This window comes from Arvicola amphibius, chromosome 3 (genome assembly GCF_903992535.2).
Source record: "Arvicola amphibius chromosome 3, mArvAmp1.2, whole genome shotgun sequence".
NCBI lineage: Eukaryota > Metazoa > Chordata > Mammalia > Rodentia > Cricetidae > Arvicola > Arvicola amphibius.
In genome coordinates this window covers 171,649,916-171,675,014 of record NC_052049.1, presented here as the reverse complement: position 1 = coordinate 171,675,014, position 25,099 = coordinate 171,649,916, and the positions used below count along the sequence as shown (strand labels likewise).

The window sequence follows — 25,099 nt, the reverse complement described above, 5'->3', positions numbered from 1 at the left end:
GTGCTAGCAAGCTTAACACTGAAAGCTGACCAAGGGAAGTCATTATAAAGGACAAATTCCTAGGCTCCAATTGCACTCTCTGAGTTTGTGCAGCCAGGCCCCGCCCCACACTTGTTCCCTCAGAATAATGGAGAGTTCTGGAAAAACTCCCTGTTCTTTTCAATAACAAGGACAAAAGCTTCCCTACTCTTGGGCTTCCCCTGCCCCCTGCGGCAAGGTCCGCCAGCTGACCAGTGTTAACAGTGCCCAGGCAGCTACCAGTTTTTAGTTGTGAGCGTAAATTGATAGGCAAATTTTCTTTCTGGTAACCAGGGAAATGTTTAGTATAAAGATGCAGACTGAACTATCAGGCTAAGGCTCAGAGAAGCAAAGGTAGTGCACATGCTGAAGGAGATTCCTAAGACCATGAGAATGACAGGAAAATGCTTAAGTCGAAGCTCTAGTTAAGTGAGGACCTGGAGCAGGTAGAGTAGACAGAGAGAAGTAGCTGTAGAGAAGATAAGAAGATGAGCAAATTAAGTTTGGGAGGTTGAGACCACATGCAATAATGGGAGTAGCATAGAGAGGACAAGAAATACGATTGTGCCAGGCTTGCTGCTCATACTTTGAATCCCAGCACTCAGGAGGCAGAGCGAGATGGGTCTGTAAGTTTGAGGCCGGCCTGGTCTGTGCATATCAAGTTCTGGGACAGCCAAAGGCTACATAGAGAAACCTGTCTTGAAAAAATAAATAGTGAAACAAAACAAAAAGAAGAAAGAAATGAAATTTTACCAAATAATGCTTTATGAAATATTTTCAAAACAGAAAGATTTTAGGTTTTATAGTGAAATGTCCTCCCCTCCTGCTCTAAACTATGTTAATGGAGGATAGAGTAAGGAGATGAATACAAGGTCTGTAATCAGGAAAGGATGCTCCTTATGTTGAAGAGTGATTGTAAAGCTTCCAGAGAGGTTTTCAGTAGGAGGCAGTGCCATGTGAAGAGGAGAGGTGGGAGGGTTAGGGCTAAGCTGGCTCCTTGGAGCTTTGTGCTACAACACTGGGCACTGGGATTAAAGGTATGCACCACCACTGCCTGGCAGACAATGTGTAAAATTGTTAACAGGGGAGTCTCAATGTAAGTGTATTAAATATTCAGAGGTGAAAAACAAGACAGTTGAAAGAATTGTAAATTAGGTTGCCTTGCTGGAGAAGTACCTGAAATTGAACGGTCAGGTAGAGACTACAGGTTTCATTAGAAGGTCCTAGGGATTATTTTGTATTTGTTTTTCCCATTTGGGGATTAAATTTAGGGCCTTGTATGATAAATGGAAGAAATCTATCATTATGAGCATTACAGAAGCATCGTAGGTAGATAGCCATAGATAGAGATACGTTAATAGTCATTTGTAAAGAACCTGAAACATTACCCCTGGACTGATACTAGATCTCCTTCAATCCCTGCTGCATGGTGAAGAATGATCTCCCAAATCTCACTGTACACACATTGAGGTGTAGTAAAACATTGCTTCTAGTGTAAGGTGTAAGGCACGGCAGCACAGAATTCCATTTATTTATTTATTTATTTATTTATTTATTTATTTATTTATTTATTTATTTATTTATTGCGTATGCTCCCACATGCATTAATGATCTTCAGAGTTTAAATGCCACTCAAAGAATTATGTTCAAATGATTTACTTTGCAAAGGATTATGAGAGATTGAGGTCTCTTTTTGGATTCATGTAGGATATATATACAATTTGAATATAAACTTTGTATATTTTTCTTTTTAGGACAGACCAGAAATTTGTTTTATGAAGGGCGCTTATGAACAGGTGATTAAGTATTGTACTACATATAACAACAAAGGGCAGACTTTGGCCCTTACCCAGCAGCAGAGAGATCTGTATCAACAAGAGAAGGCACGGATGGGCTCTGCTGGACTCAGAGGTAAGGCTGCTTCAGCATACTCACTGTTCTGGGGAGATAAGGGCCTTCTTTTAATTGCAGTTGAATCCCCACTTCACTTCTGAGCAGTCCAGTTCTAGTCCAAGTGTCAGAACCATTGAAATTGCTGAGATGTCATGTTCTTATAATTGGGGAACTGGCCCTCAGATGTGGAAAGTCAAGAATATAGCAAAATTATGAACTCTTGAGTTTCTGTGGATCTGCAGTGTTCTTTGATTAGGATTGAGATTTTACTTTCAAGAAGTTTATCTTCTATGGATTTCTGTTACCTTGTGTGTGTGTCTGTGTGTGTGAGTGTGAGGGGCAGGAGGCGGCAAATAGGTAACATAAAAATCTGTTTTCTACTTTTAGTGTGTGTGTTCAGGAATGAAACTCAGGTTGGTAGGGTCTATAGCAAGTGCCTTTATCTGTTGGGCCATTTCGCTGAAGAATTGTTGATGTTTTTGTGTATGGTTTGTGCTGCACTTTACAATGTAGACTTGAATTATTAGAGGAAAACATTTGTTTCATAGAGTTTTAGGAAATACTGTGATCTTTGTCTCTTAGGCCTTTTTTTCATCTTCCCCCTCTTTTTTGTTACTGTAATGGAAGAATAAAATACTAAATATTAATGTGTATACATTAAAATATTAATTGATACATGTATGGTTATACAGTATCTTACCAAGGTAGTTTCTTAGAAATGCTTGTGGTCATAAACTTTGAAATTCTAACATATTTTAGTTCGATTTTTTTTATTGGTGATTATGACCTGACAAGAAGCAACTTAAGTGAGGAAGTGAGGCGTAGATGAAGGTACTGCCCATCATGGCGGTAGTAATGGCTTAAGGTAGCAGGGTTGCTACTTTATATCTTAAGGCAGTGTGGGGGGGCAGGATGGTGAGCTATAAAACTTTAAGTTCTGTCCTGAAGAGACCCACTTTCTTCATATTCTGAAGGTTCCACAACCTTATAAAACTTTACCATCTGGGGACCAAATGTTCCAACTCTGAGGGTATGGGAAATATATTCAAACCATGATAGCTGTTTTGTATCTGAGGGCTTCTGTATAAACAGTTTATCTACTGTTGACCTAAAGAATATTTTAAATAGGTCTTTAGTGCTAAAGCATGCTCAAATGTAGGGTCACAGTCCCTGGGCTAGTGTCACCCTCCTAGTGTGCAGAAATGATCTCCTTTCTCAGGATTTGGTAGCATGCAAACTGATAATCTTTGTGTCCTTGTATTATTGACTTCTGCCTCTATCCTAACATCAGAGGTTGCCAGGAATCGCTTCCCCTTCAGAGTGAAAAAACGTTTGTGGGTTTTGTCTACCACTTAAACAGAAGTGGTTTGCCTTCAGCTTTGATTTTTCAATTCTCCATAGTTTTTGCTTGAGTAGGAATAAGTACTCCTTTGTCCCTTTTGGGACTTCGCAGGCTCCCTCTGAGACCCTTAGGTTTAGTGTGCTTTGTGGATGCTTGTTAGTAAGTGTTTAGTCTAATAATCTCCCTGATGGAAGTTTAGCCTTTTGATTTATAAGGATAGTGACCAAAAGACCCAGAATTCTGAGTGTAAATGAGTGATATTTGGGAAATGAGCATGACTTTGTTATATCTTGTTGCCCAATTATGACAGAAAGCTAACAATAATGATATGATAGTTATGAACTCTTAGAGACCTAAATTATGAGCAAGAAATGTTTGTTAATGTTTGGAGGCAGCGAGAACAGACTTTATTGGTATTGATGGTGTTAATACCACTTTATAGATGAAATTTTCTTTCTAGTGTTCAGCGTGTATGAAATTGTGTATATACAGGCTGTGTATAATTAATAAAGCTTTCTCAGATGAAGATATGTTAAAAGCTTCCTTCAAAGGAGTCTGTTTGTTTAAATTTGACTTGATAACCTCTCTTTGCCCCTAAATAGTGAATGTATTTTCTAAAGAGATTGTAGTTTCTTTGGAGAGTAGTTTCCATGTGGTTGTTAGGAAAGAATGTTGTAATTCTTTCTTATTTGTCTTATATGCTTAGTAGTTCTTTGGTTTTATCCCTTTTAATTTCTAAATAGCTTAAAAGCAACCCTGTATCCAGAACTATTGAACCATAATGTGATAAATTTGAATTGTAAATAATAGGCAGTAACTTCAAATGACATTATAGCTGTATGTGATTTATTATCAGCTAAGTTTAATACTTTCACAACCAATACTTTCTGGTTTTGTATTTTATTATTTCCTAAGTTCTTGCCCTGGCTTCTGGTTCGGAACTGGGACAACTGACCTTCCTTGGCCTGGTAGGAATCATCGATCCTCCTAGAACTGGTGTGAAAGAAGCGGTCACAACACTTATTGCCTCAGGGGTGTCCATCAAAATGATCACTGGAGATTCACAGGAGACTGCAATTGCAATCGGTATAACTGAGCTGCTGCATTTTGGTTTCATAAAATGATGCAGTGTATAGTTTTATGAACGTTAGCTAGGATATATATATATATATAAAATTATATATATATAATTATATAATAACTTAATTGTTTTTGCACAGATTTAAAAAAGATTACAGGTACACAGGATTTGAGTTTAAAAAGAATATTAAAAACACATGACTAGCTCATGAAATCATTTGTGTATTTATTCACAGAAAGGTAGCTGACTTTTAACTTTATAATCCACTTGCTGACAGGTATAAAACACTAGTTTAGGGATGTGAACGGAAAGTTGAGTTGAGGTTTTCCTTTTTAATTTCAGTAAAACTTTCAAAGCAGACTGGAGCATAGATACTAAGGCTAGCTTTTGTGCACTCTTTCCTTCTCGTCAGAGGTGAGCTTCTACGGTTTGAAAGTTAGTTGCAGCTGCCTTCAGCAGTGTAAGGAGGAGAGAAGCCTAAGTGCAGATTCTTGGCCTTGGAGCCCGTAAAGCGTAAATTCGGCACTTGCCAAGTCTGTTCATTCTGATCTTATTAATTTGTCATAGATCTGGACTAAGAGTGTCAGCTTTGCTCCTGATATTGGGAGAGTCATTTTTCAGCATGTATTTTCATTTCTATGCCGCTACATGATTGTGTGCAACACAATCTGCCACCAGTTTGTCTGGCTGCAGTTACTTTGCTTATAGTACATTCTGATTGTCATTGAAATTGAGCTGCTGAGCAGAAACTAATTAGTATAGTTTTAATTTTTAGATTTTGCTCACTTAGGGACAATTCTTTATTCTTAAATTTAAGTAAAAATAAAATACACAAGCAGTAATTTCAGACTCACTATAAATTTCAGATAGTTTTGTCTTACCAGTTGTTTGTCTTATGATTCCTTGATACACTTTTTATCTTTAATAAGTAAATAAAATGTCTAATAAGCATAATTTTACTAACTTTTCAAGCAAAGAAATTTAATTATACTTTTCTGTTACCTTTTACTTTAGCTAGCCGTCTGGGATTGTATTCTAAAACTTCCCAGTCAGTGTCTGGAGAAGAAGTGGATACTATGGAAGTCCAGCAGCTCTCACAGATAGTGCCAAAGGTGAGCCTGCACGAGGAGATACTGAGAGCCCTCAGATATTGCTACTGTCTCGGGGAAACTGCTCACTTACAAATGAGACGTGCCCACCAAATTTGCTGGTCCAGATTCTGAAATGAAATTTCCTTGAAATAAACCATATTATTATTTATGATGAGATCATTATGAAAATGTTATAAAATCATTAACTCTGATAAAAACTGTATTTCCTCTCAGGAGAGTACTGTGGTAATCTAGTACTTGTGTGTGTGAGGTAGAAGTGGAGAGATACTGCTACTTCTACTTTAGCTCTGTTTTTATTTTAGCTTGAGTTTGTACTTTTTTAACAGAAACATAGAGCTGGGTGGTGGTGGCGCACGCCTTTAATCCCAGCACTTGGGAGGCAGAGGCAGGCGGATCTCTGCAAGATGGAGGCCAGCCTGGTCTACAAGAGCTAGCTCTAGGACAGGCTCCCATGCTACAGAGACACCCCCTGTTTCGAAAACAAAACAAAACAAAACAAAAAACAAACAAAACCCAGAAACATAGATTGGACTACATATATTCACAAGCTTAATATTCATTTTATGTAATTTCAGCATTTCTGAAATCACAAATTAATGCTAGAATTAATTAATTAAATTAATGCCTTTAATGGCTCTGCTATATTTTGTGTGGCTGTTTACTGTGCATGAATCTCTGAACACTTGATATATGTATTTATAAAGCCATTTTCTTAGTGAAGTTTTAGTTTATATATTTTTACTGTGAATAATGTTTTAATGATAATAGTAGCAACCAGGAGCGCATATATTATACATATCTTATTTACAGTCACCTTCTTAAGGTTGGATCACTTAAAAATTTTCAAGTAATTAGTAGATTTTTGTTAGCTCAAGTTTTGATTTTCAAAAAAAACTTAGGAAATAACACCTAATCCATCTCTACTATTTCTAGGGGTTTTGGCAAATGAGTATTTACTTTGTCAACCATTAGTTTTATATAGAACTGTCCCGTTGCTTTAAGAAATCCTTGGTAGTTCACTTGTTCCTCATACTTTCAAAAGTGTCATGGGGTTGATTATGTCATAAGTTGCCTTTTCAGGCTGGCTTTTTAGACTAACCTGTATACATTTGTTATTTCACCAAGCCCTGGATTGAGAACTTGCTTACTATGATTCTTTTGTTTAGAGATGGGGTTTCTCTGTGTAACTGCCCAGATTGTCCTGGAACTCGCTCTGTAGACCAGGCTGGCCTCAAACCCACAGGTCTGCCTGCCTCTGCCTCCCTAGTCCTAGGATTAAAGATGTGTGCCACCCACCTGGCATCTGATTCTTCCTTGATATATATGATGGTGACACTTCATTTTGAAGGGCATCTTGGTTACTTCCATTTTGGGCAATTACAAAGTCTGGCTGATGGTTTAAAGCCAGTGAGAGGGATAACATTGCTACTGGAGCCCATGTCTGACCATCTGTTACTTTGTAGTCTGAACATTACTGCACATGCAGCATCTAGATGCAGTTTCTTCTGTAGACCAAATTCCTGAATCTGAAACGATCTGACCAAGGTTCAGTGCACTGAGAGACTTACTGCTGAACTGTCTTCTGAAGAGATTTCAATTTATATTTCACAATCTGTACTTTATGCAGTGGTGTTTAGTTCCTAAACTTCCAGTTGTACTTTCTCCATCTTCTAGTAAACTGATTGGGGATGTGGTTGCTAGCAAATATGCACTGTTTTGTTCAGCCAAAATTAGAGTTTAATCAAGCTCTACTCATTCATGAATGTTATTTCCCGATCTTCTAGAGCAGCTTAAACATTTTCTTTGTTTGAGATTAAGAGGAGAAAGTGTTTACTTATTTGGATGGGAGCTTCTGTGTGCATATTACCTTATAGTTTATTTGTGAATGAACAAATCCTACATTGGCCTCTCCCGGGGTATGGGCTAGAGTGTATATTACTAAGTGGTTATAAAATCTATAGTTAATTAAACATTTTCCCACTAGACCTTTGTTCAGCCTTCTTTCTAGAGCTGCCAGCCTTGCATGTGCCTCTTCTTGTTCCCCTTCTGTTTCTTTGATAAAATGTTAATACATTTTGGCAACAAGCCTAAAAGGTATTTAGAGAAGGAAGAATTCCGAATTGTATCATTAGCCTGGACAAATGACATCATCTTTCTTTTCCAAATAGACAGTGTGTTAATTATGGCAGATACACTGGCACTATTCTAAAGAGACTTAAATAAGCTTTGAAGTCAGATTATTGAACTGGTTAAATGTATTCAACTTAAAAAGAATTGTATAATACCATGGAACTTAATGTGTTTTAAGTGAGTCTGTTCTCCAAATACTAATGATTTTTTTAGTGAGCAGGACTGTTTTTCCTCCCACTTTACCCCCACCCTTCATCTTGTGTTCATGTAAACCTCTGACAACTGGCAGGTTTTATTTCATCTACTTTTGTTTCCAATTAATTTGCAGAGCCTGTTTTCTTAGTGTATAGATAAAAGTGTTCTAAATTACTAGCCTACTAGTTTTCCCACATCTTAACATCATGTAATTGTTTGTCATTTCTATATTTCATTTTTGTGATTCTGGGGGATATATTCTAACCCTTTAACTTCTATATGTGAAATTATTCACTCTCTAGAACCAATTAGAAAGCAATATGAAAGCTGACTTGTGCCTGCTTTGTGAAGTATTCCTGAAAGATCTTAGCATTTTCCATTTGTGATTTATTTTAGATTCTGTCCCGTTGTCCATAGATAGAACTGAGTGTCCTTGTTCCTTTTATTTTCTGTTTTTGATATTAGTACTTGTTTTTGTTTACTCGGTTAACAAATGCTCACACTCATGGTTTCATTTTCTGTAGTTCACATATTTTTATTTTAATCACCTACAGTAATTATCCAGTACATCAGTAGGAAGTCTCCTAGATTTGAGAACTGTGGCAGGTTGTTCTAATCTTACAATCTCTTTTTCCATCAACCTCCTTTTTAGTGTTTTCCTATTTTCTCCCTGACTTCCTTTCCCCATCTCACCTTGTCAGTTTATGCCATTCTAAAGAACTGTGAATGCTGACCACAAGTTCAGTTCCCAGAGAAGTGCCAAGAAGAATGAAATGCCCTTGAGAGTCCTCCTGAACACGTGGAGGCCTTTTGTGGATTTTTATTTGGTGTTTTCCCCATCCCCAGTATTTCCCTGTATTCTTTTCTTTCATAATATAGCTTTCCACTGTTTTGTTCTCCTCTCTCCTCATTTCTACTTCCAAACCACAGTGGTTGTATTTTGTTCTTTAGTCACTGCTGCTCCCTTTTGCTAGACTGAGAAACAAATAATAAAACTCAAAAGATTATTTATGCTTTGGAACATGGATGCTTAGAATCAGTGAGAAGTATGGACTGATGTGACATTCAAAACTGGTTTTATGAAGGAGGATGCCATGCAGCTCCCCTTTCTCACTTCCCCACTGGAACTGTGTGAGAGAGGTGTAAGGGCTGGCAATGTTACCTAGAAAACTTAGGCTAAAACAAGGTGAAAGTTAAGGGTACAAGACTCACTGTTCTGGCTGGTATTTGGCATGGTGACAGGATTACACAGAAGAGTTATGAAGAGATAATTGTGTGTGGAGAAATCTGATCATTAAGTAGCTTTGAATTACAGTTGAAGAGAGGCTTATGCATTATTCCAGATCAAGAGGGGGCACTTACATCACACTGAAAATAGCCCCTCAGACATTGGGAAGCAGCTGTTCTTCTCTGAGACATACCAAAGGGAAAAGCAGTTCCTTTTGTACACTAGTGTTGTGAGGACACAGATGAAGGTCGTGACATGTTTAGATTATGTGTTTCTTATGATGAATATACCCTTTTCTTTGGTAGATTGAATCCCTGCACAAGGTAGGTATCTTGGCACATAAATGGCATTAACTAATTTCAGCCTTTGTGCCAAACTAAATTGTTAAAAATGTTACTTAGAAACACTGGTACTTGTTTTTTTTTTTTTTTTTTTTTGGTTTTTCGAGACAGGGTTTCCCTGTAGTTTCTAGAGCCTGTCCTGGAGCTAGCTCTTGTAGACCAGGCTGGCCTCGAACTCAGAGATCCGCCTGCCTCTGCCTCCCGAGTGCTGGGATTAAAGGCGTGCGCCACCACCGCCCGGCTACACTGGTACTTGTTAATAGAGATTTTTAGTGTATCTGTGTTTTAACAGGTTGCAGTATTTTACAGAGCAAGCCCAAGACACAAGATGAAAATTATTAAGGTGAGTGTCTGACGACCAAATTATTTTGAATTCTCTTTACAAAATGTTGCTACTTTTGTCTTTTGTTCATTACAAAAAGTATGGCAAAGTTTTAGGGTATTATGAGACAAAAACGGGTATAATTCTGTAAGAAGAAAGCTATAAAGCATTTTCCAGGACAGCCTCTTTAAGCAGAGTGTAGAAGTATAATATGGCAGGGATGCATAGCTGAATCATCCCAGAGTGAATAGTGATAGACACTGTGTCAATCAATGTAAGAAAGATGTTTTATAAGAGTGAACAATAAGTATCAAGAAGGCTTATTATTTCCATCAGTTCACTAACCAAGCTATGTAGTGAACAGTATGTTGAACACCAATACCACTTGCATGTCACCAGGCATTAACAATGTTTCTGCTCTACCTGCTGTATGTATGCATCATTTACTGGAATATTTTTATGTTCTGTTTAATTTTTATAAGTCAACTGGAATTGTATCCAACAGATAAGCAGATTTAATTATTACATATAGTAGTCAGACATTGTATAGTTGAGGTTGTTGATATCTTAGGATGGGTTATTTGTAGGTAGGAGTGATAGGGCTGTCCTGAGTATTCTAGAATGTTTAGTATCATCCTTAGCTCCCACCCAGTAGATGCCAGTGCCATCCTACAACTTAAGATAGTCAAAATGCCGCCAAACGTTGTTAGATGTTCTCTGGATAATGAAAAGACCCCCTAGGTACGAACCATTATATAGTTGACTGTCACATGTCAGATATACAGCTCTCTTGGTTGGGAATGCTATTAACAGTATTTTCTAAGATTTATTTTATAAAGACTTTGATGTATTTAAGTTGACCAAAAAAGTGGTTATGTATTTTTTTCTAATCTTAATTATGTGAAAAGTGATTGATAATATTTCCTTATCCTATTATATAATTTCAAAAAATCAGAACAGTTCTCTTTGCTCTTCTTTTCTGGCCCTCTTAAGTCTCTACAGAAGAATGGGTCAGTTGTAGCCATGACAGGAGATGGAGTAAATGATGCCGTTGCTCTGAAGGCTGCAGACATTGGAGTTGCCATGGGTCAGACTGGCACAGATGTTTGCAAAGAGGCTGCAGACATGATCTTGGTGGATGATGACTTTCAAACAATAATGTAAGACATTGGTTTTCCTTGCCTACGTGCATCTCACCTTCAGATAATTCAGCTTGAAAAGAATTAGCAGGATTGGGCAAATTAAAACATTTTGTTTTGGATAATCTTGTTTTATGTAGTTCAAGAGAAAAATATTTCTGTCAGTGGAACACACATAATAGATGAGAAGACTGTTAATTTAAGGAATATTTACTGAGTGACAGCCACATGTCATGTTTTTCTGGGCATAGAATGATGGCACAACAGTGACCCTTCTTACAGAGTATTTATTTTAGTTAGGTTGAGGTTATGGGAGACATGTATGCAGCATTAAAAGTTAAGTTCACATTCATGAATATTTTCATATATTAGTAAGTGTTCTTGTTGCCCTTAGTTTTCATGAGACAGCATCTTAGCCCCAAATGCCTTTGGTAGTCCGTGTTTTCAGTTGATTGAGATTCCAGATTAATGCTAGTGGGGGAGGTCATGTGAATCTCACTATCCATAACTCCTCACAGTGATGAATTCTAATGAGTCCTGCTAGGCTTTATTATCCAAATATGGCCTAAAGGGGTTCACTTTGGAGCACGGGACTCTGCATATGCCAACTTTTTTGCAAGAAGAGTGGTGTTTTTGTCCCCCATTTTTTGAAGTTATCTAAAAATCTTGGAGGATGCAGTTGTTTTAAGAATTCACATTTCCCTAGACTCAACCAAGTGAATCCGAGAATTCCTAAGTAAATTTTTGTAAACCACATCTTTAAATTCTTCATAGTTATATAGAAACAATAAATTTCATAATTCTTATATAACTCAGTGCCATTTAATTTTTGACATGTTTTAATTTAACCTACTAAGAAAAATAAGCTGTGAAGGATATAGAATGTCATTGTTTTATTATCAGATATATGTAATACTATCTTGTGTGGAGAAAGATAATAAATGTTTTTTTAAAGATTTATTTTTAATTACATGTATGAGTGTACATAATGGTGCAGGTGTCTCTGGAAACCAGAGGTGATATTCCTCCACAAACTGGAGTTCCAGATGGTTGTGAGCCACTTGACATGGTCCTGGAAGTAGAACCCAGGTCCTCTGCACGAGCAGCATGCCCTTTCAGTGCTCAGCCATCGCCATCTTTCTAACCCAACCTTTTTTTTTTTTTTTTTAATAAGAGTAAGAATTTGGGCCAGGCTGTGGTGGTAATATACACATTAAATTCAGCACTGGGGAGGCACAGGCAGGCATATCTCTGTAAGTTCCAGGACAGCCTGATCTACAGAGTGAGTTCCAGGACAGCCAGGGCTACACAGAGAAACTCTATCTTGAAAAAACAAAACAAATCCATCTTTCCTACTCTTACCTAATAATAGATTTTTTTTAAACATGCTAATTATTATTTAGTTGGAAAATTAGTTTGAAAATATTTTCATATGGGTATATTTTATGTGATAGTTTCTTATTTCATTATTTTTAAATTTCAGGTCTGCAATTGAAGAGGGTAAAGGCATTTATAATAACATTAAGAATTTTGTTAGATTTCAACTGAGCACGTAAGTTTGCAAGAACTTTTGCCCATGGGTCTTCTAGAGAAATTATTTGAGAAATAAAACTTGGGCAGAATGCCTAGAAACTTCCTACTTGTATTCTTGAAGATTGCTTATAAGTAATTTTCTAAAAAGAAAAAAAGTATTAACAGCTATGAACATACTGCTTAGGTCATATTAGATGCTCTCAAAGGGATGATTTAAAATATATAATAGGAAATGTATAAATAATAGGTAGATATTTTGTCATTTTATATTCGCCATTTAGCTAAAAGGTTGAGAAACAGTATAATGCCATTTTTATGTAAGTGACTGGGACCTGGCATTTGAAGGAGATCCTGCAACCTGACCAACTCCCATGAATACTAAAGGTTGCTTGCATAAACCTTTGGGATTTATTTAATTGGTTCTGAAATCTAAAAGGGATGTGTCAAACCTCAGTAATGTTTCTTGGTATCTTTTTCTAAAAATAAAATAGGTTTTCTCTAGTCAAAGTTGTTAAATATTTTTGAAGCTGACTTTGTGGTAGGTCTAAAAATCTTTCCTTTCATCTGGGCTTGGTGACACATCTGTAATCCCAGCATTCTAGAAGGCTGAGGCAGGAGAATTCAAGAGGCCTGGTCTGTATTACTTAGGTGAGGGCCTCTGTCAGGGTTAGGAGGTCTTTGTATTTTTGTTGTTGCATAAGCATTTTTTTTAAGTCTTCTGTTAGAATACTCTGAGCTTGCCTGATAGGTGGCTCTCATTTTTTATCCTGTCACCTGGGAGACCAAGTAGATTGTTGTTTGCGGCAGCCCAGTCTATACAGCAAGACCCTGAACTGCAGAATCAGACTCACTTTCAAAAATTCCCCTTAGCTTCTTAACAAAATATTTATATGAATGAAGCATAGCTCAGTTGAATTAATAGGATTACTTTAAAATATGTAGAACATGATTTTTTTTTTAATGTAGTGAATGTGTTCGTGAATGTACCCATTTCTGTGTACACATGTATGTACTTACATGTGGAGCCCAGATATTGACACTGGATGTTTTTCTCAGTCATCGCTTACCCTAATTTTTGATGACATGTCTTTACTCATCCTGGATTCACTGATTAGCGTTTCTGGGACCTTCCTGTCTCTCTGTCCCCAGTACTGGGATTGCAGGTGGGTACCACTGCCCCTAACTTTTCACTTTGGTTCTGAGGATCTAAACTCAGGTTCTCAGGATTTTACTTAGAAAACATTTCACCAGCTGAGCTGGTTTCCCAGCCCTAGTAACATAAGGCTTAAGTGCTGATAAAATGTATAAAATTTATTGTGCTAATTTTTAAATGACTCTTTTCAACAGGAGTATAGCAGCATTAACTTTAATCTCATTGGCTACGTTAATGAACTTTCCTAACCCTTTGAATGCAATGCAAATTTTGTGGATCAATATTATTATGGATGGACCGCCAGCTCAGAGGTAAGTGTTTCTTCATGCATGAACTGAAAAGAGAAGGCAGGTGTGAATAAGATCTATCAAACTTTTATCATGCACACTTTCCAGCAATATGCTTCTTAGGAATTGTCATGTCTGCATATCATTTTTTCTCTTTTGATTGCCCATTCATTCAGCATAGATCTGATAGTTTACATTGTCTGAGGTGCCAGCTTTTGGGTCCAAACAGATGAGGGAACAATTGCAGTTCTTTCTTGTTTTTTGGACAGAACTGGATATAATGGAGAAATTTCCTACAGTCAGTTTGAACACATTAACAATAAACTTGCTCACCACTAATGCATTGATGTTGCACTAAGGGAAGGAATCAATGTGCCCCCCCCCCCCCTGTCATTGTTATTTCACCAAGAGCAAACCAGTATTTACATTCTCTGCTTCATTTTTCCTGTGTCTTCTGTTTTATGACAGATGTATGAATCTGAGAATCTCTGCCTGCCTGAAAGTTGTATTGTGGTCTGTGTATCTGTGTTTGTTGTATCTGTCCCTAATAAAGGGCTCTTATTGAACAGCACAGAAAGCCTCACATGTGGAAGGAATGATGGATACTTTACAGCAATTTTAACTAGAGTTTTATAAGGAATTAAGTCACTCACTTCAACTGACCCAGATAGTAGACACCATCAAGCAATATTCTAATGTGTGTCCAGCATTTATGGATATTCATTTGTAAGGTTGCTTTCAGCTTATTTGCTGTTTCCAGCAAATGGTTATAATACACATGAAAACACATAGGCATTACTCTGGGTCGGGCATTGCAAAGTATGTAACTGAAGATTACAGCTACGTATTAGTTCAAACTGTAAAAGTTGATTACATGGGAAGTCTAAGATAAGATTGGTTTTGTTACTGTTCTCTCTAATGCAGATTATACATGCTGAGTACATAGTAGGATAGCAGTTGTTACATTACCTCAAGGTGTATTGTTAACTCTGTTGAAGTCTAGCAGAAGTTCCAGCTCTTAGTACAAAAGGGATACTTTCATAATACAGCATCAACACCATCTCTCCAAGTTTCATATCTGAATTCTGTTTAAGAGCCTTGCTCAAATACATGTTCAAATATTTCAGTGTCGTTTTTAGTAGTATGGTAATTGAGTGATATCTGTCATGGTCATCCCAGTAAATCCTCCTAATCAAAGACATCCTTGCATGAAATATATTATTTCCTTGGTAGGTTATGGATTTGAAAAATCAATTTATATGTAAATGAAATTGGATGGTTTTTTGAAAGTTGGCTATCAATTGTCTGTCATTCATACCTCGCCCAAAGCATAAGTGTAAGAGTTCAGAAAATGACAAAATCAGTTGTCTTCCTTGCCCTCTCTCCCTCTTTCTTTCCTCCCTTCCCTTCCTTCTTCTTACTAGTAGTTAGTACTATAGACATTATACCAGCATGTCCAGCAGTGATAGTTTTCAGATAATCATGGCCAGTATTTTCTTTATATTCAACATTTTATTTTTAAAAGAAAGCATTTAGCTTGCTAGATAATTGAAGCTAGTTAGACTATGAAAGTAAGCGTAAACATTTCAAAGTACTTTATTTGTTCTTTCTCTTTTTAAGCCTTGGAGTAGAGCCAGTGGATAAAGACGTCATTCGCAAACCTCCTCGAAACTGGAAGGACAGCATTTTGACAAAAAATTTGATACTTAAAATACTTGTTTCATCAATAATCATTGTTTGTGGGACTTTGTTTGTCTTCTGGCGAGAGGTATATTTACTGATAAACTGCAGTGTTACCATGTGTCTCTGTAGTAGGATTCTTTGTTTTTTTTTGTGTGTTGTACAGATGTTTGGCAAGTGAAGAGCCTTCTGATTGAAAAATACAGGTTAAGGAACTATATTCTAAAGTCATTAAGTATATAGTAAAGTATCATGTGGATGGAAATTTGGGAAAATCAGAAAACAAAATCTTACATGGCTGTGTTAAAATAGTGCCCGTATTTTAATTCCTGATACCTAGCTCATGATTTTTTTTTAACTTTCATGTAGACTGTATTTATTCACTAAGTGGTTTATAGAAAATTCAGGTAGTTTTTGTCATGTTTACACGGAAGCTATTTCATTTTGAAAGCATGTAATGTTAATGTTTATTCATTTTATTCTGCCACAAGGGGGGGAAAAGGTCATTTTGTCTTTCTTCTCGGCAGCTTCGAGACAATGTGATAACACCACGAGACACAACAATGACTTTCACTTGCTTTGTGTTTTTTGACATGTTCAATGCACTGAGTTCCAGATCTCAGGTATGCTTAAATGGTCTTATCTAGTTCACCTGTTTGAGAAGGACCCTTTTATAAGAAGTAGACAGATTATAAATATTTTAGCTTTGATTTTGTAACCACAGATTACAGTACCATACATTTTACTATAAAGATGTTCTATGGTCAACAATAAGGATGGGGTTTGATCTCAGAGGAGATCTGGTCTTTCTACAGTTATTAGCTATTGCTGTAAAGTAGCTTTAGGTTAACATCTTTCTTAGATAGGGTGCCAGTTGCTGCAACTAAACACTGTGACCAAAAAGCAAGTTGGGTAGGAAAGGGTTTATTAGGCTTATACTTCTACAGTTTTTTTTACCACTGAAGGAAGTCAGGACAGGAACTCAAACAGGGCAGGAATATGGAGGCAGGAGCTGATGCAGAGACTATGGGGGAGGGGACTTGTTGCTGTTTACTGATTTGTTCCCCATGCCTTGCCTAGCCTACTTTCTTAGAGAATCCAGGACCACCAGCCCAGGGATAGCACCACCCACCATGGGCTGGGCCCTCCTCCATTGATAGTAATTGAGAAAATGCGGTACAACTGCATCTCATGGAGGCATCTCCTTAACTGAGGCGCCTTTCTCTCTGATGACCCCAGTTTGTGTCAGGTTGACATACAAAACCAGCCAGTACAGTATCTGAACATAGGACAAACCTCACGGGGCTGTAAAGATAATATTAGTCTCATTTTAGAAAGCCTTGTTAAGAGGACAGTTTGATAGAATTCAATGATACTGATTATTTAGAATTGAACAAAATATAATGGTGTCATTTCTATGACCAGGGTGGAATAATTAGAACTCTCTATTTTTCAACAGACCAAGTCTGTGTTTGAGATTGGACTCTGCAGTAATAAGATGTTTTGCTATGCAGTTCTTGGATCCATCATGGGACAGTTACTTGTTATTTACTTCCCTCCACTTCAGAAGGTTTTTCAGACCGAGAGCCTAAGTATACTGGGTAAAGAAAATGCTGTCTATGTACAATAGATGATTGTTGTATTTTCTAATGTGTTTATCATAATAAAAAACTATTTTAAAATAGGAAATAGAAAAAGTAACCGCCTTTACTTGTAACAAATGAAATGTTTTCATTTCAGGGCATTCAGAGGAAAACTCATTTTCATTATTTATTTATTTATTACATCAGTTGTTATAAAATCATGTTTGGTGATTTTGAAATACAGCAACTCACAAAACCTATTGTAGATTAATTGTAGTTTATATTTCATTTTATTTTAAAAAATTCAGGACATTTCTTTCATGAAACGAGAGAACTATACTTATGCTTATATTAAATCAAATTGTTCTTAAAACTTAGTCATTTTTAAATAAACTTAATATTTAATATTTCACCATATTCATTAATACATTCTTACTTGATGACATCTCAGTCTGATGCAGGAGACATTAACTTTTATAGTATTTCTGTGGAAATTCTTATTCTTTCATATGCATTAAGTATATGGTGCAAGGCTAGCTATAGAATAGCTCGCTGCTGAGGTTTGGCTGGCAAGCTAAGGCTCTTGGTTTTTTCTTTTTTTGTTGTTTTACTTTGTTTTGTTCCAGACAGTCTTTCTCTATGTAAGTAGGATTTCTTTGTGGAACAGCCTTTGCTATCCTCTCTAGACCAGGTTGGCCTTGAACTCACAGAGAACCACGTGCCTCTGTCTCCTGAGCACTGGGATTAATAAAGGCATGTGCTACTATGACTTTGTAGCCCTTGGCTTTATCTTCAGCACTACAAACAGCCACCTCCATCAGATGCATCAAAAATTAATGTTCTTAAGTATGTGGAGAGTATATTTGGAAATGTGTCTTTATTTCTTAGAGTTTTTAATTGTTTTTTTTTTTCTTCCAAGACAGGGTTTCTCTATAGCTTTGGAGCTTGTCCTGGAACTAGCTCTTGTAGACCAGGCTGGCCTGAACTCACAGAGATCTACCTGCCTCTGCCTCCCGAGTGCTGGAATTAAAGGCTTGTGCCTGCCTATTTCTTAGACTTTTTTAAAAGTTAATTTGTGTATTTATGAAGTGAATTTTGTGATTTCTATTTTTTTGATATAAGTTGAAGTTTACCTTAAAATTTGAGCTAGTTTAATTTTAATATTTTAATTTTATATTCATATTGCTTCCACTTTTTAAGAAGCAGAATTTTCAAAACACAGATCCATTTGTTTTTAAACAAATAAGAGTAGAGATTGTGTGACTACTATTAACAGACAGTCCTAGGTTTAGAAATGCAGTGTCTAAAACTTTCAAACACTAGGAAGGCACTGTCAGTCAGGTCTCGTTACTATGGCTTGAAAAGTGCTTTGTGAAAGACTTGTTTTATCAAATAGGAAACCCTTGATGTTACTATTAAAGTTACTATGTGAACTTAGGATTCAGAGGAGGTGGCCTGGAATCTGGGTTCTAGTTCTGACTGTTCTCTTAGCTGTGTGACTTCTGGCAGTTTATTTGAGCATTCCCTTTCATACATGTTTTAAGGTGTGTGTTGTATGCAGGCGCTTGTGCTGCAGCCCCGCACAGAGGTCTGGACACCCTCCCTCGTGGGTTCTGGGTTGAACTGGGTACTCAGCTTTCCTAGCGAGGCTCTTACCTATGGGCCACCTTGCATGTCCTCCATCTGAGCATTTTTAATTCATAGGAATGGTCTCTACCACATGAAGTACTTGAAACAGTGTGTTTTAATACATAAGCTGCTGCTGTGTATTTCAAAGAATTATAAAACTCAGTTTGTTTTCTCTTGCAGATCTGTTGTTTCTTTTGGGTCTTACCTCGTCAGTGTGCATTGTGTCTGAAATTATAAAGAAGGTTGAAAGAAGCAGGGAAAAGATACAGAAGAATGCGAGTTCGACATCATCGTCTTTTCTTGAAGTATGATGCATATTGCATTTTTTTAATTTGCAAACTAGGAATTGCAGTCCAAGAATCATTTAGAAGGGCAAGTTCAAGAGAATAATGAAGATTTAAGGACTTTTTAACTTTCCATTGACTAAAAATGAACATTAATGTTAAAGACTTGATTTCAGCCTTTAACCTGTTTGGTAGTCCCAAATGAAATTATGCAGCTTTGATAACATAATCCTTGATTTGAATTGGCTTTTGCAATTGAGTGGAACTTTGTAAACATATGGGCAAGTACTGAATTAAAAAATACAAAAGACAAAACCTGAACCACCTTCTGCACTTAAAGAGCTCTAATGTACAAATACACTGTCTGTCTTAGATGGATATAAATATTTTTTTTTATTTTTAAATATTGTACTATTTATGGTGGTGGGGCTTTCTTACTAATATACAAATAAATTTAATCATTTCAAAGGCATTCTATTTGGTTTAGAAATTTCCAGGAGTGCCATATCTCAGCTCCCATGTTACCTTTTTCCTGCAGTATAAGCAGACTGATACTCTGTGCTACCATTTTTGTATTTTACTTTCTTTTTTTTTTTTGCACAGGATATGACCACTGTCTGATCACTTTCTTTTCTTTCTTCTTGTGACTGAAAAGCATATACTGCAATTGAAGTAAATGTTTGCTCTTCTTTGTAAGTGTAAATGGTTGGTTTTTTTTGTAGTTGTTTTGCTTTTCATAGTGAGTCTTTTAATTCTAGCAGAATTAGTTCAGGGCTGTCATTGGTATTACAGTTAGAGTAATTGTAGTTAAGACACAGTCACAGACTAAAAAACAAGACCGGGTGGGAATTTATGACAGATCATAGCAACATGTCTTTGTCTCCATTTTATTTTAATATCAGTATACTTTGTCAATATCATTTTGTCATTCCTTGCTCATAAATCAAACACTTCAGCTGAATAATTAACCTTTATTACTGTTTCATATGTATATTTTTAAGCCTATTTCTTAGAGAGTATAGACTACTATACTTACAGAATAAAAAGTCCCAAACTCATATAGATAGCATATGAACCAGGGTGTACTTGGGAGATCCTGTGCTGGCCTTGCTCCTCTCAATTTTCTAGGCAGCTGCTTTGGCCTAGAGTGTAGCACAACCCTGAGTCTGTTTCTTCTACTATTTGTTTGTGCTCTGTCTTCTATTTCACTGGGCATGCTTTGGAAATTGATGGGTTTGCTCTGTGTAATACCATCAGTTTTTATAAAAGCTTGACAATAAAGGTAAGTGTTAAGTTTTGTATTTCATAACCTGTCAGAATAAACTGTTCCTGAGCTTGTTCAATGTTAATGGTGAATGTTAACACTGATGTGCTGTTACTGATAGGAGGAGTCTGTTGTTTGAGTCCTTACTACTGAAGCATGAGCATACGGAGCCAGACCGTCTGCACTTCCTTCTCACTCTCTGAGGCCGAGTTGTCATGTACATTGTTCTGTCTGATTAGACGGAACACGATGTCATTGTCTAGTCAACTCTCAGAGGTTTGATGTCTCATACCTAAATTTTATAAAGGTTTTTACATTCTGTTACAGACTTGAAAAATACATTATTAAGTGCATATTCAGTCTTCTTTGTTTTACATTATAGGTTGAGAACATAACTCATGAAATGAATGTGCCTATCTTCTCACTTGGTTTTTGAACTATAAAAATAAAATGATTTTTTTCATAAGTTCATTAATGACTTCCCACTTAGTACTGTTAATAATAAAGTTATGTCTGTGGATGCTGAATGATGCAGAAATTTTTATAGTTTTGAAAAAATACTAAATGTGTAATACAGATTCAGATTTCAGTTTTCTAAGTTCTATTAGTCCAGATTAGTGTGGCTCACTTCATTGTGTTAGCACCTAACTTTTAATTTCCACTCATTCTCCTTGTTCTAGTTCTTGTCCTTGGCTGTATCTTTTTACCCCCATTAAGACTACTTCTTTAAGTTACTCGATTCCATAGTAGCTAAGCTTCAAAGAAAAAAGAAATGCCCTTGACATAATGGACCATTTAGGTAGACATCTCTCAAATGCCAAAATCTGAGCATACCTGTGCTAGGTACTGGAGATTTGAGGCGAAGTAACAGTGAAGTTGCTCAACCCAAGGAACCGCCCCGCCCCCCTCCCAGGGTATGGGATCTATCCGAAGGCATTAACTACCTCCATGAGGATAAGACATGTTGTTTTTCACATTTTACACTCACTCACTGTACATCTGGTAAATAGTAATCTTTCTGAGGTTGCTTCAATTTTGGATCTCTGATGTAGTACATAAGCAATTTTTTTTCACTGAAATGAGTCAGTAGCTTCAGTAACTATATAGTTATGAATTAATTAACATTACACTGCTTTCTGCCTGTTGCCTGGCAATGTATGTACAGTTTGTTTGGCTTGAATAACTCATCCAAAAAGTGTGATAAATTGATAACTTTTTCATTCAGTTTTTATTTAGTAAACTGAATGCACTAGGAATACAATGGCATTGTTGCCCATCAGTACTTCTTGAGCAGGAAAAGCAGATACAAACTGTTTAAAAGCTACTTTATTAATGTTAATAGTGTTTTTGTACATTTATTTAAAAAGTATTCATACATTAAATACTGCACACATTGCCCTTTAGCATTTGAAAATCTTTGAAGTGGCTTTTCAGACTAAGCTCTGTGATCTAAATAGCAAGTGATGTGTGCACTAACATATGAAGATATAAAATACTAATCCCACTTGACAGAACTTGATTCTTCAAAAAGTTTGACCTAGTTCACACAGCATGCAGCTGGATACGTTAAGAAAGCGGAAGTACGAACCTTTTAGTCTCCTTTGCTACAGAGCATCCACATTGAACCTTTTTATTAAGGTCAACAAGCTGGGAACACTTGTCTGAACCATTGGTAGTACCCATTTTTAGTATCTGTAGTTAGATTCTCTGAGGTGAGGCAGGGATAATGAATAACTGTGTTTCTGAGTCAGAGTCCCGTGGTTTCGTGTGCTGTGTGGTGGACAGCAGGATTAGCACTAGACAACAGTGACATGCTCTGACAAGTGGTGGCAGCAGAGTAGTGAGATTTTGTTTCCTGTGTTAGCCAAGGTCCTCTCGAGCCTCCTCTCACAGTTCTCCAGGTCTGTGTTCAGTTCTGGGGACAATGTTCATTAGCCTTAGTTTTGATAATTACAAATTTCACCTGCACTTTTAAAGCCCTGCAGAAACATCAGCTTAGGATGGTTCCAATTGCTTGGAAGGAAAGGGGTGTGTGCGGTGGTTCTGTTGCCGCTCCTTACACTTTGCCAAGGGAAAAAAAAAATACAGCTATAAATTTGAGTGGGAAAAATGAAAAGTTTTCATCCTTTAGAAAATGTTAGAAATGGAAATTCAAGTCACTTTGTTGATAAATCTAGGCAGAAGTTTGGCAAGTGTGAAGAGAAAATTGAAGCAATCTGAGTCATAGCCTTCATTTGTTCTCATGCCTGTCAGTGTTCCTGTGTGCAGTAATACTAGTATCCAGGGAGGCAGGAAAGGTCTGTTTGGAGGACTGGTCCAGATCATGGTTTTCTTGTTAGTTTTGCTCAATTCTAGCCAAACTGACAAATATTCTTTGTAGCTCACATTTCTGTGATGGCTCCATTGCGCACGCTCTCTCTCTCTCTCTCTCTCTCTCTCTCTCTCTCTCTCTCTCTCTCTCTCTCTCTCTCTCTCTCTCTCTCTCTCTCTCTCTTTTCCTCTCCTCTCTCTTCCAGCACACAGAAGTAGTGGGGAGTGTTGAGACAGGGGTTCTCTGTGTAGCCTTAGTTGTCCCGGAACTTACTCTGTAAGCCAGGCTAACCTCTGCCTCCTGACTGCTGGAATGTGTGCACCACCATGCCCAGTTTATTTAAAAGTATTTCTTCCTCTTGGTAATGCTTTCTATGGAAACCACATCAGTATCATTGAGCAGAAATTGGGCAAATAGTTATATTCTTTTCAGAGATACTATGTTTCTAGCATTAGAACTCTGACAAAATGTGCTTTTAAATATTTTAAAAATACATATACCACATTTCAGGTAGGTGATTGCCTACTAAAGTTTTCCTATTGTAAGCCTACTGAAGTGTATTTAGCTGAGAGGTGGCATTTTGGTGCCATCTTATGGTCATAAAGAAAATCCTATACCTTGACCAGTCAGCTCCTGTTGTCAAGTCTGCATCTTACAGCACAGTATGAATGATGCTGATGTGCAAGGCTTATAAAACACTATCCATGAAACGATATGGGAAAAGTTACTGTTACATAGCTGATTGTATGCCTGATGGGGAAGACATGAGGACCTGCATCTCACATTCTCCATCGGATCCCCTGGAACTGAAGCTACAGATGGCAGTGAGCTGCACCACTTACGTGCAATTGTTACTTAAAAGTTGAGAGGTGATGCTGTGTAGGCCAAATCTGCATGCTACATTTAATTTTTTTTTTTGTAAATAGTTTATTGGAACACAGTTGCATTCATTTACATATTATTACTGTTTACATGCCCCAGCAGCAAGGGTAGGTGGAATAGGGATTGCAAGGCTCAAAAAATAGGGATTCCAAGACTCAAAATACCTAAACTACTTAACCAGGACAGGAGAAAGATGGCTTAGTGGTTAAGAGTACTTAGTGTTCTTCTAGAAGATCCAGGTTCAATTCTGAGCACTCACAGGGTAGCTCACTACCATCTCTAACTTCAGTTCTAGGGGATCAGATGCCCTCTGTTGGTCATGGAAGAAACCAGACACAGACATACAAGCAGGCAAAACACCCATACACATAAAATCAATAATAAATTAAAATGCCATCTGGTCCTTTATAGAAAATATTTGCCTACCAATTTAAATATCAAGAAGAAAATAGGTATGTGTGGTTCACTCATTGGCAAGGAAGTGCACCAGTTATGCAACTGCCCATCTCTAAGATGCCATTCTGTAGCAGATTTGATGTTGGTGTGCGTGCCAGGCTTTTGTGTGGAGAAGTTGTGTCCCAGCCTGTCCTCGGCTCATCAGCAGGGCTGGCCAGCAGCCACCATGTTTGTTCTTACAGTGGGTCGGGTGTTTTGAAGGCTGCACCACTACACCTGCACGTGCAGTCTCCCTCCATGCATTTCCTTCCTCCCACATCCCTTCATCCAAGCATGTATCCTTCTGATGTAGTGTCTCCTGTCTGATCATCTGCTCTCCTACCCTCTTCAGTGCACAAGAGAAATGGCAACTTCCCAGGGACTGCGGCTTAATTTGAGTAAGCTAAAATTTATTATTTTGTTTAGAAAAAACAAACTTTAATAGTAGAAATTAAAATAACCCAACAGCCTAGTCTTAAGGGAAAGCATACTCTTATCTCATTTTCATAGAACATTCTACCTGAAAATGTGTTCATACAGCTTTTATCATTTCCGAGGTAAAACTGTTACACTTTTTAGTGAATTATTCTTACCATTCATTCTTTTCTCCCCATTCTTTATTAAACACATTATAATGAGTTATAGTAGAACCAGTTTAATCAGTTTGTCTTCTCTGTGTGTGTGCATATGTGGAAGTCAGAGATATCCTCAGATGCTAATCCTCACATGCCGTCTGACAACCGAGTAGACTAGACTGGCCTGTCTGCACGTTTCCATCCTGGAATTACAAATGCACACTACCATACCTGCCTTTGTTTATGTGTGTGCACTTTAAATGTGTGTAGATATGGCTGCCCATGTGTTTGTGTTGAGGCTAGAGGTTGGCACTGGCTGTCTTCCTCTGTCATGCTCCACCTTACTTTTTAGACAGGTTCTTGTCTGAACCTAGAGTTCGCTGGCTAGCCAGCAAGTCCCCCAGGATCCACTTGTCTTCACCCTTTTAGCTCTTGGGTTACAACTGTATGCAGCCACGTCCAGCTTCACATGGGCTCTGAGAATCGAGGTCTTCATGCAGGTGTACAAAGTGATTTTCCCACAGAACCATCTCCCCAGCCTGGATTTGTCTATTGAAAACTCGTATAGGTCTGGAGTTAAAAGGCCTATAGAACTTTGTCATTAGAAACTTGGGTTTGGGGATATTCCCACTCCTAGATTTCAGCTCCTCCTTCACAATGTGTCTACAGTTTTGAGACCAGG

At 37.3% G+C, this 25,099-nt stretch overlaps 1 protein-coding gene across 2 annotated transcripts in view; it reads left to right on the top strand.

Annotated features, from left to right (window-relative positions):
* The window catches only part of Atp2c1 (ATPase secretory pathway Ca2+ transporting 1), a 114,516-nt gene extending 94,217 nt beyond the window's left edge, over window positions 1–20,299 (top strand). For both annotated transcript variants that reach the window (XM_038321352.2, XM_038321354.2), the window contains exons 17-27: window positions 1,773–1,929; window positions 4,169–4,339; window positions 5,349–5,446; window positions 9,633–9,683; window positions 10,656–10,822; window positions 12,285–12,353; window positions 13,682–13,798; window positions 15,395–15,542; window positions 15,982–16,077; window positions 16,914–17,055; window positions 18,847–20,299. In XM_038321352.2, the coding sequence (XP_038177280.1) occupies window positions 1,773–1,929; window positions 4,169–4,339; window positions 5,349–5,446; window positions 9,633–9,683; window positions 10,656–10,822; window positions 12,285–12,353; window positions 13,682–13,798; window positions 15,395–15,542; window positions 15,982–16,077; window positions 16,914–17,055; window positions 18,847–18,977 (1,347 nt within the window). In that variant the 3' untranslated portion in view covers window positions 18,978–20,299. The remainder of the gene's footprint in view (window positions 1–1,772; window positions 1,930–4,168; window positions 4,340–5,348; window positions 5,447–9,632; window positions 9,684–10,655; window positions 10,823–12,284; window positions 12,354–13,681; window positions 13,799–15,394; window positions 15,543–15,981; window positions 16,078–16,913; window positions 17,056–18,846) is intronic.
* Window positions 20,300–25,099: the final 4,800 nt, after the last annotated feature.